Source organism: Aotus nancymaae, unplaced genomic scaffold (assembly GCF_030222135.1).
Source record: "Aotus nancymaae isolate 86718 unplaced genomic scaffold, 86718_ANA_hifiasm-v0.15.2.pri h1tg000043l, whole genome shotgun sequence".
Lineage (NCBI taxonomy): Eukaryota > Metazoa > Chordata > Mammalia > Primates > Aotidae > Aotus > Aotus nancymaae.
This window is the reverse complement of record NW_026988457.1, coordinates 4,727,102-4,738,444: the sequence shown is the minus strand read 5'-3', so window position 1 is coordinate 4,738,444 and position 11,343 is coordinate 4,727,102. Positions and strand designations below refer to the sequence as shown.

The window sequence follows — 11,343 nt, the reverse complement described above, 5'->3', positions numbered from 1 at the left end:
GTAAGGTTAGTAATAGGGGAAACTGTGTATATGTGTGTGTGGAACATGGGAACTCATCATTTGCTAGATTTTTCTATCCATTCAAAACCATCCTAAAAATATTAATAGTAAATAAGGAGAGCAATGGAGTACAACCCCCGAACAAGAGGAATCCATAAATTCATACTTGTTTTTCGTGTCCAATAGTACCAGATATTAAACGCACTTAATAAAGAGATCTTCCAAATAGGCTTTGTGTGGGCGACAAGGCCGTTTTATTTAGCGCTTGGGTGCAAGCAGGCCGAATCCGACAAAGGACTGGCGAAGGGAGTAGGGGTGGGAATTGGTTTTATAGGTTGGGGCAATTTTTCGGGGGCAAGGGTGTTACAGAGTAAGATCAGTTACAGTGGAGGGTGTAGGGGCAAGGAGCATACATTACCGTAAGTTCAGTAACAATGGCGGGTGGGGTTAGGCGTAAGAGTAGTTAAGATGGTAGGGTGGAGGGGAGGAATATTCACAGAACAAGAACAGTTAAGGTGGCAGGGTGGGGTGAGGAGTATTCACATTATCATAATAACGATTAAGATGGCAGGGTGGGAAAAGAAGCTCAATGTCCAGGGGAAGCTCACCTGGGTGATCAGGGATAATGACGAATGCAGGGTCGCGGGGCAGGGGTGAGTGGAAGTTGATCAACCGAGGCAGGCAGAACTTCAGACTTTCTGGGTCCAGGCTTGCACATGGAGGCCTGACAATACTGGTAGTGAATAAATAAATAAGCAAGGTTCTGCTCTATAGCAGCATCTGGATTGACAAATGTGGAACGCTTGAAGGAGGTGGGAAAAAAAACCCAACACGTATGGAATCTGAACCATAAGATTAAGTTTGATTAGAAGCTGCTTCGTCTCAAAGTATAACCTCACTGATTGCTTATTAGTTGTAAGGGGGAAAATATGCCGTGGAGAAACAGGGCAATACCTTGATGGGGTGATAAAGATTAATATTATTTTATAATGAGCATCCTGTGCCTGCAGATATCACATACTGAGAACGCCATAACCTCACTTAAACGTGATTGTTTCAAAGGAGGATGCATGACTTGAATTTAATTATGAGAAGACAAAGTTCGTAGCAGAAATCTGCATTTAAGAAAAGCTCTTTGTAAGAGGACGGATTGCTTTGGTAAACACTCTTGATCACAAGGCTGTTAATCAAATGTATATATTCCAGACTGTAATTTTAACAACAAATGAAATTATCATCACATTGGGGATGGAGAAGGGTACATATCCACAGAATCATTTAAATATGAAGAGATAACTAGTTTTCCTTGCAGGGACCTGAAATAATGGGGGATGGGGAACCAGTGGAGTGAGGAAGGGTTGGAGAGGTGGTGGAAAGAGAAAAGGGGCCCTCAGTTGAGGACTGCCAGTTGTTTGGTTTGTATTTACTTTCTTTAAAAAAATATATAAATTTTTAAATTTTTTTTAAAAATTGGGTTTCACTATGATGGCCAGGCTGGTCTTGAACTCCTGACCTCAGGTGATCCACCCACCTCGGCCTCCCAAAGTGCTAGGAATACAGGAGTGAGCCAACAAACCGCGCCCGGCTGGTTTGTATTTACTTTTAACCTAACAAACATTTACGTAGCGCTTGTTCTTACCAGGAACTCGCTGTTCTACGTGTTTTTCACATTGACTCTTTTAATGGGAAAGCTCAGTGATTCGTCTGTATTTCCAAAAAGACAAAACAGCGACATGATACTAAACTATTTTATTCGTATTTTTATCCGTTATTGGGGACCTGCGCCGCAGTAATTCTTTCCTTCCACAGAAAAGCATGAGCCTAAAATTACGCCAGGTGGTCATTCGTAGAAACGACTGGAATCCAAATTTGTTATATCAACTGTGGAGTTCCGTTTGAAAAGTCAGCTGGTTCTTTGTCTTCTCTAGATAAGCCCTAAGAAGCATGCACTGAGAGCCGCTTATACATCTATTTGGGGGCGCCAGGTTCTCATATTCCCTTTTTCTTCGGGGGTGAACGCCAGAGGAGGTCGCTGTTTTCTTTTAACTAAAGTTGGTGTTTTTAAATAACTTCCCTGCTGCAGATGTAGGAACTAATTCCGGCCAACTTTTGTTGCCAAATTAGTGAATTTTTCACGCCATGGATTCTGGGAGACCTAGTCTCCATGACGTGAGGTTTACGGAGCCGGTGTGAACGTCGGACTTCAATTCCCACAATGCCTGGCGCAAACGCCTAGTTGCGGCCTGGGTAAACCGTGAGGTGGCCGCCATCTTGCGTACGGAGGTGCGGCTTGTTACCGAGATTCTGAGCCTGGGCTTTTAGACCCTCCAGATCTCGGCTTTGGCGTTGTGCCTCTGCTTTTCTTTCACCTTTACGGAGGTTGGTGTCTTCCTGGAAGAAGGTTTTGTTGGGCGGTAAAGGTCAATGCGTAGGGGTAGAGTAAGGTGAGTAGACGCCCCGTTTTAGGTGAGGGTGGGGTGGTGGTGGCGTTTTTCGCTTTCTTCTTGACTGGACCCCTTAGATTAGCTGTAAACGTAGAAGTAAACTCGGTGTGAATTTTTGCGTCTCAGAGACCTCCAGAATTCCTGGACAGGACCTGAGCATGTCTCCACTGGGACAAAAAAGCTGGGTGACGCACTTTTGCCCGGGCTGCTCACTCTGGAAGGCTTGAGGCTTGGGGCTCGGGTTGTGGATAGGCCACGCTGTGTTAACGCAACCCGCTTGCTCTTCCTCGGAACTTTTCTGAGGCGTTTCGAATGAGGAAATGAGAAACCGAAAGGTGGCCTTAGGAGGAGGCCTGTTGCCGGGAGTTGTCTTCCTCCAGCCTCTCTGTGGCCTACTTGCATCGTTCTCTAGTTCGCCTTTTTGTCCGTTTCATTTTCTCTCGTGTTAGTGAGGAACACCAGAGAGTGGCACAATGAAGAGTTCGGTAGAATAAGTCTCTGGGTTGTACTTTGAGGTCGCTAAGATATTTTAGGGGAAGCATTTTTTTTTTTCCTGAGACAGGGTCTCGCTCTGTCGCCCAGACTGGAGTGCGGTGGCGCCATCTCGGCTGACTGCAACCTCCGCACCCCCCGGCCCCCCACTGCCCCTCAAGCGATCCTCCCACCGTAACCTCCCGAGTAGCCGGGACCGCAGGTGCGTGCCACCGTGCCCGGCTAATTTATTGTGTTTTTTGTTGTTGTTGTTGTTTGTTTGTTTGTTTGTTTGTATGTTTTGTTTGTTTTTGAGACAGAGTCTTGTTCTGTCGCCCAGGCTAGAGTTCAATGGCGCGATCTCGGCTCACTGCTACCTCTGCCTCTCGGGTTCAAGCAATTCTGCCTCAGCCTCCAGAGTAGCTAGGATTACAGGCGCCCGCCACCGTGCCCGGCTAATTTTTGTATTTTTATAGAAACGGGGTTTCACCATTTTGGCCAGGCTGACCTCAAACTCCTGACCTCGTGATCTACCCGCCTCCGCCTCCCGAAGTGCTGGGATTACAGGCGTGAGCCACTGCGCTTGGCCATTAACTGTATTTTTATTAGAGATGGAGTTAGGCCATGTTGCTATGCTGGTCTTGAACTCCTGAGCAGCAATCCGCCCGCCTCAGCCTCCCAAGTGCTGGGGTTACAGACTTGAGCCACTCCGCCAGGGCCAAAGGGAAGCAAATTTTATCTTTATGATAGACAATTTGGAAAAGATGAACGCTTTGATCTTTGAGAGTTGCCATATTTCTTACTAGATTTCTGTTAAGTTGCAACTTACCTCTTTCACCCTTTTAAATTAACGCACTACACCCATTTAGGAATCTCTTTTACACTAACTACTCACAGTAAAGGGCCCCCAAAGACTGGCATTTCTGTTAATCTAACATTTGGATGCTAAGGAAATTGATTGTCTGAGGTTTGGGAGAGAACTGGAGCTATTTACTCTCAAAAACAGTGATTTTAAGTAAGGAGATGCTTAGGATGCAGTGTACCACAACCAGTTTGAGTATGTGTTAATTTAGTGTTGGCAGTTTTACTATCCTTTTATATACACAATTGTATATCTATATCGTAAAAATATATTACTGAATCAACTTTACAGACATACTTAAATCTTTTAGGTCCTCCAAATTCAGAAGTGGATTGTTTAAAGTTGAGATAGATAGATATAGATATATATTTTAAAGGATATTCAACGAGATCCCTCCCATAAACCACCATGTTATGACTGTGCTTAAATATTAAGTGATTATAGGCCGGGCGCGGTGGCTCAAGCCTGTAATCCCAGCACTTTGGGAGGCCGAGGCGGGTGGATCACGAGGTCGAGAGATCGAGACCATCCTGGTCAACATTGTGAAACCCCGTCTCTATTAATACAAAAAAATTAGCTGGGCACGGTGGCGCGTGCCTGTAATCCCAGCTACTCAGGAGGCTGAGGCAGGAGAATTGCCTGAACCCAGGAGGCGGAGGTTGCGGTGAGCCGAGATTGCGCCATTGCACTCCAGCCTGGGTAACAAGAGCGAGACTCCGTCTCAAAAAAAAAAAAAAAAAAAAAATTAAGTGATTATAAAATTGACTCTGATATTTTGGGAAATTGTTACCATTAAATATTTATATCACAAATTTAAATGTCTTTAATTTCTTGTTAATGAAGAAATTTTTATTTAGATTTTTAAGATATTAGCTAGTAATTGTATGATTTATTTACTTCTCAGATGTCTTGTGAAATTGAAGGTAAATTCTTGGGACCTAGAGAAGAAGTAACAAGTGAACCACGCTGTAAAAAGTTGAAGTCAACTGCAGAGGCATATGTTTTTCACAATCATAGTGATGCTGATTTTCACAGAATCCAAGAGAAAACTGGAAATGATTGGGTCCCTGTGACCGTCATTGATGTCAGAGGACATAGTTATTTGCAGGAGGATAAAACCAAAACTACAGATTTGTATAGACCTTTGCATGATGAGATGCCTGGTAATAGACCAGATGTTATTGAATCCATTGATTCACAGGTTTTACAGGAATCATGTCCTCCATTAGTATCTACAGACGATGAGATATATAGCACAAGTAAAGCATTTATAGGACCCATTTATAAACCCCCTGAGAAAAAGAAACGTAATGAAAGGAGGAATAAGGCAGACACTCTAAATGGTAAAAATGGCAGAGGAGGACAAACAGAGAAACAGAAATTTAACTCTGAAAAGTCAGAGATTGACAATGAATTATTCCAGTTTTACAAAGAAATTGAAGAGCTTGAAAAGGAAAAAGATGATTTTGAGAACAGTTGTAAACAATCTGAACCTTCTCAGGAACAATTTATTCCATTTTATCAGGGTCATAATAATGGTCTCTTAAAACCTGAAGAAAAGAAAGATCTTAGTAATAATGTTCTTCCATCACATTGTGATTATCAACAGAACTTGGGGAATGAGCCAGGCAAATATCCCTGTAATGGACAAGTGATACCTACATTTTGTGACACTTCATTTACTTCTTTCAAGCCTGAATGGCAATCAGTGCATCCTTTTATAGTGCCCCGTGGTCCTCCTCTTCCCAGTTTGAACTATCATTTAAATTTTCAAAGATTCAGTGCTCCACCAAATCCACGATCAAATATTTTCCAAACCCAAGATGACTCTCAGATACCAAATGGATATTATGTAAATAATTGTCATGTTAACTGGAATTGTATGACTTTTGACCAGAGCAATGAATATACTGACTGTAGTGAGAATAGGAGTAGTGTTCATCCCTCTGGAAATGGCTGCAGTATGCAAGATGAATATGTGAGTAATGGTTTCTGTGAAGTCAGAGAAAGATGCTGGAAAGATCCTTGTATGGACAAGCATAATGGAACAGACAGGTTTGTGAACCAGCAGTTTCAAGAGGCAAAGTTAAATAAATTGCAGAAGTTACTTATTCTTTTAAGAGGTCTGCCTGGTTCTGGGAAAACCACATTGTCTCGGTAAGTAAAGGATACCAACTGAATACTTGGTAATTCATTATTTAAAAATTATAAATGGTATTTGTCACTGGCTGCAGTGGCTCCTGCATGTAATCCCAACACTTTGGGAGGCCAAGGTGGGTGGGTCACTTGAGCTCAGGAGTTCAAGATCAGCCTGGGCAACATAGTGAGACTCTGTCTCTAAAAAATAAGAATTTTAAAACTGTAAATTTGTAATCAGTGACATGCTTTCTTGTTTCTAGTAGAAGAAAATCTTTAATTTGTTATACTTAAGAATAACATCTGAAAGTGTAACTGTTTAAAATCTTTTCTGATAGAAGAAAGAAGAATTGGTATATATATATGTAGATTCTGCTAAGGGCTTTAAAAATAGGTAACACTATAATTATGACAGTGATGAAAGTAAATGATACTTGAGAACTGTCCTGGCCTGCTCTTTTAGTCAGCTATTCAAGAAAAGTTGGACTCAGTGTTAGAAAATATGGGTTTTTCAAGTTCAGCTGGAGGTAAGAAAAAAAAAAGAAAATTTGGGTATTGACTCAGTTATTTCACTTTTTCACCTGGGTAAGTTTTACTCTCTGTTAATGGAATAAATGATACTTAATTTTTCTGGAATTATTTTGGGAATCAAATGAGATAACCCAAGGAAAGGAATTTTGAATGTGTTGAGCACTGTGCCATGTTTATACCATTGATTGGCAGAAGGAACTTTTTTTTTATTTCTTAAAATTCAGGAGTTTGAAGTCAGCAATATCTGAATTGGCATTAGAACTTATGGTGGTTTATTGTAGTACAAGATATTTCAAATTCTTTTTTTTTTTTTACATTTTAAAACTATTGACGCACCTGAGTATATTTATGCAATTGGGAAAAAATAGTGTAAAGAAAGCAGTACAAATTCTCAGCAATTTATATAAGATGGTTCAAGATTTGTGCCAGACAAGGAGAAAAAGAAAATTTTTTGGTATCTTTGGATGAGGATGGAGAAGTCCCAGAAACCATTTTGCAGATGTTTTATATTTACTAGCAAGACAATCTATCTAAACTAAATAAATATTTTTTTCAGAGAAAAGACACTAGAGTAAGATTTAATTTCTGATATTTCAAGCTGGATTATAAACTGTGATCTTTGTGAATGACTTCATTCATTCCAAAGTTAAATTTTGCTCTTTGTATTTTGATTCCTTTTACTATAGTGAGGATTTTGTAGAGAAAATCAAATTTCACCTCTAATACAAGTTAGGAATGAGGTCTCACAAACATGGGCAGTCTTCTAGGTTTAGGATATACTAGCAGAGAAAGTAAATAACTGAAATTTGGAAATTGGATAAAAGTCTGCTAGTTAGGACGAATTGACTAAGAGTGAGTATGGAAGAAACGGAAGAAAAGTTAGATTTGAGACAACATATTGAAATATGCTGCAACTAAAGGTGAATAAAGTAGTGGAAATTCAATACAATTTAAAGGAGACATTGTAGTGGGAGATATTAGAGGTGATTAGATATAATATGTCTGTTTATTTGAAGAATAGATATGTAAGAATGGAAGTTATATGTAGTACCAACAAGTACCATTTGTATTGTGATTCACAATTTACAGAGTATTTCCATATATAAAAATCTTGTGAGATGAGTTGTTTTTTCATCTTACAGAAGGAGTAGAGGCTAAAGGAAGTTCAGGTTAAGTGACTTAGAAGTTACAAAAACTAGCAAGAGATGAAACTAGTAATAAAATGATAGCATGTTTTTTCCCTTGCCTTCACTTTAATGTTTAATGGATATATAGTCTTACATGTGACTCCTGACTTCAAGGAGTCTGGTTAAAGAGGCAGAAGTACCTCTTCAGGTCAACACTTTTCGAGTGAAGTGGTGTTGGTTATTCGAAATTAGATACAAAGTCACGTATTCTTTGGTGAGGAATGGCTTCATATAGGAGTTCCCATTTCAAACAAGCTTTGACAAAAGAATTGAGTGAAAATTGGTAGATCAGAGTTGAGCTGATTTGGAGGACCAGATTAAAAGACCATCTGGATGCAATAGCACCCGCCTGAAATCCCAGCACTTTGGGAGGCCAAGGCAGGCAGATTGCTTGAGCCCAGGAGTTCAAGACCAGTCTCGGTAACCTGGGTATCTCAGCTACTTGGGAGGCTGAGCCCCAGAGGCTGCAGCAGTCCATGATTGCCCCACTGCCCTCTAGTCTGGGTGACAGATTGAGACCCTGACTCAAAAAAAAAAAAATTAGTAATGTTTACATTTGGTATTTGGTAATGAGTGTAGGTGGTTGGATAAAATTCAGATTCTTTAGAGGTAGTGTTCAAGTCTTCTTTACTTAATTTAGTCCTTGCCCACATCTCAGTCAGCATGTCTCTAATGTGGTAAGTATTCAAGGTGTATGATGATGATTCTGAGCAAGACAGTAGGCCATAATAGCCTTGGCCATAGTTTTGGCCCATAGGGTGTTTATGGATTAGGATAGCCCAATAAGGACGTCACTTTTCCCCCTAATTGATGTATAAATTCAGAGAAACTTTAACTTAAATCCCAAAGGAATTTTTGTATGAATTTGAGAAGCCAATAAAATTTGTTTGGTGTTTAACTATAACAAGGACACTTTGAAGAAAACGAGACTTACCCCACCAGCTGTCAAAATATACTTAGAAACTACTGTAATTAAAACTTTGCAATAACTAGCAAAAGAACAAACATAAAATTAGATAGAGAACCCAGAAACAGGCTAGGCCTGGTGGCTTACACCTGTAATCCCAACGATTTGGGAGGCTAAGGTGGGAACATCACTTGAGTCCAGAAGTTTGAGATCAATTTGGGCAACATAGACCCTGTTTCTATTAAAAAAAATGAATTTTTTTTTTAAAGGAAAAGAGAATTCAGAAGCATACCTACATATAAGAGAATTTAATATTTGATGAAATGACATTTTATATCAGTAGGACAAAATATTCAATAAATGGTAATATGATATTTGATTTAGTTTGGAAAAATATTTAAAGCCCCTATCTTAAATCATTCACAAAAATAACTTCTAGATGGATAAAGGACTAAAAGTAAAAACAAAACCAACAAGGAAACTGGAAGAAAATATAGATTTTTAAAAGTAATTTGAAAGAATGGGTAAAATAGTGGGATTAAAAGTGAGGGAATTTAAGAATTAAGTTTTTTGTTGTCTTCTGTTTTAACTATCGTGGATATTTACAGTGGTAGGCTGAATAATGTCCCCCTAAAGATATCCATGCCCTAAACCCTAAAACCTGTGCATATGTTGCCTTATATGGTAAATGGGATTTCGCAAATTTTATTAAGTTAAGGATCTTAGGATAGGGAGGCTGTCCTGGATTATCTGGATTGGCCCAATGTATTCACAAAGGTTCTTTTTTTTTTTTTTTAATTGTATTTTAGGTTTTGGGGTACATGTGGAGAACATGCAAAATTGTTGCATAGGTATACACGTGGCAGTGTGATTTGCTGCCTTCCTCCCCTTCACCTATATCTGGCATTTCTCCCCATGCTATCTCTCCCCACCTCCCCACCCCCCACAAAGGTTCTTAATAAGAGGGAGGCAGGAGGAATTAGTCATATAGAAAAGGGGTAAGACCAAAAGCAAAGGTCAAGAGAGAAGCTACAGTGTTGGCTTTGAAGATAGTGGAATATCCCATAAGCCCAGGTGTGCAGCTAACCTTAAGAAGCCAGAAAAGCAAGAAAACAAATTCCATAGAGCCTCCAGAAGGAACACAAGTCTGCAAGCACTTGGTTTTTTAGCTCAGTGAAACTAACGTTGGACTACTAACTTTCAAAACTGTAAGATAAATTCCTGTTGTTTTTAAGTTTGTGGTGGTAAAGAAGTTAAGAAACTAATATACTTACCATAGTTTGGAGAGAGATGGGAAGAGATTATTATTATTTTTTTGGGGGGGGAGTAGGTAAGTCTCTATTTAAACTCCAGAGGAAAGACTTGCTTTTCTTCATGTAGGTCCCTTTATTGTTGATTCAGGGAGTGTTTAGAGATTGAAGTACCCCAGTAAAGTAGTCTCAGGGTAGGAAGTATACAAAGGCACTCAGTAAATAAGGAGGTAAATGGTTCATAATGTGTCGGTTTTACTAGATTCTGTGTTTTGTTTTTTTTTTTCGATCACTTGTAAATGCACATTACGTATTAATGTACAGTTCTTAGAAATTTAAAAAAGAAACCATGAAAATGGACTCTTGTAGGCCTTGTTTTGGGAACAGGCTCTCTTGGTTCACCACTTGTTTCTTAAGCGAGAAATTGTAAGTATAGAGTGCATTAGTTATTCAAGGCCATATAACAGATTACCCTAAAACTTAGTTGTTTAAAGCAACAAACATATATTGCCTCATAGTTTCTGTAGGTCTAGACTCTGGCTATAGTTACCTGGGTGCCGTTGGTTCAACGACTCTAAGAATGCTGTGATTAAGATGTTGGCTAGGACTGTGTTCTGGTCTGAAGGCTTGATTTGGGAAGGATCTGGTTCTAAGAGCTCTCACGATTGTTGACAGGACTGAGTTTCTTGTGAGCTATGTTGAATTGAAGACTTAGTTCCTTGCTGGCTGGAGACTGGAGACTTCTCGCATTTCTTTGCTACTTGGCCTTTCTCCATTCTCAAGACAGCTGATTGCAAACGCAAGTCTAAGACAGAAGCTATTTTTTCTTGGTAATCTTTGAAGTGGCATCCCATGACCTGTATCATATTCTATTCCTTAGAAGCTAGGGACTAAATCCAAGCACACTCCATGATAAGAAGATACAAGGCTGTGAGTACCAGGAGGCAGGGATCATTGGAGGCCATTGGTTTTGGGGTCAAGGAGATGCCTTATCTTAGCTCTCCCACTACTGTCTAACTTGCCAAAATTATTTCTTCTCCTGGATTAGTTTATTATCAAATTGGTAGGCTTTTATGAAGATTAAACAAGATCATAGGTGTATGTAAAATGTTTGACATGTAATAGATTCTTTAAAAGATAGCTACTTTTCGGCCAGGCACGGTGGCTCAAGCCTGTAATCCCAGCACTTTGGGAGGCTGAGGCGGGTGGATCACGAGGTCAAGAGATGGAGACCATCCTGGTCAACATGGTGAAACCCCATCTCTACTGAAAATACAAAAAATTAGCTGGGCATGGTGGCGCATGCCTGTAATCTCAGCTACTCAGGAGGCTGAGGCAGGAGAATTGCCTGAACCCAGGAGGCGGAGGTTGCGATGAACCGAGATCATCACGCCATTGCACTCCAGCCTGGGTAACAAGAGCGAAACTCCGTCTCAAAAAAAAAAAAAAAAAAGATAGCTACTTTTCAAAGTTTTGAAAAAATAGAAATCAAGCGGTCCCTGAGCCCAGATTTGATTTTTTTAAATTAGATATTTGACTTACTCAAAATTCTAAA

At 39.9% G+C, this 11,343-nt stretch overlaps 1 protein-coding gene across 14 annotated transcripts in view; it reads left to right on the top strand.

The window, feature by feature from the left end:
• The first annotated feature begins 2,250 nt into the window (after nucleotides 1–2,250).
• The window catches only part of LOC105726196 (NEDD4 binding protein 2 like 2), a 106,504-nt gene continuing 97,411 nt past the window's right edge, over nucleotides 2,251–11,343 (top strand). For 8 of the 14 annotated variants that reach the window (XR_010337134.1, XR_010337132.1, XR_010337135.1 and 5 more), the window contains exons 1-2: nucleotides 2,254–2,444; nucleotides 4,682–5,934. Coding sequence is in view for 9 of the 14 variants with exons in the window: in XM_064361744.1 (XP_064217814.1) it covers nucleotides 4,682–5,934 (1,253 nt within the window). In the remaining 5 variants the exon portion in view is untranslated. Of the gene's footprint in view, nucleotides 2,445–3,002; nucleotides 3,139–4,681; nucleotides 5,935–11,343 lie in introns of all 14 variants that reach the window. The other 6 variants (XM_021669299.2, XM_012465536.3, XM_012465534.3 and 3 more) reach the window with 4 other exon arrangements.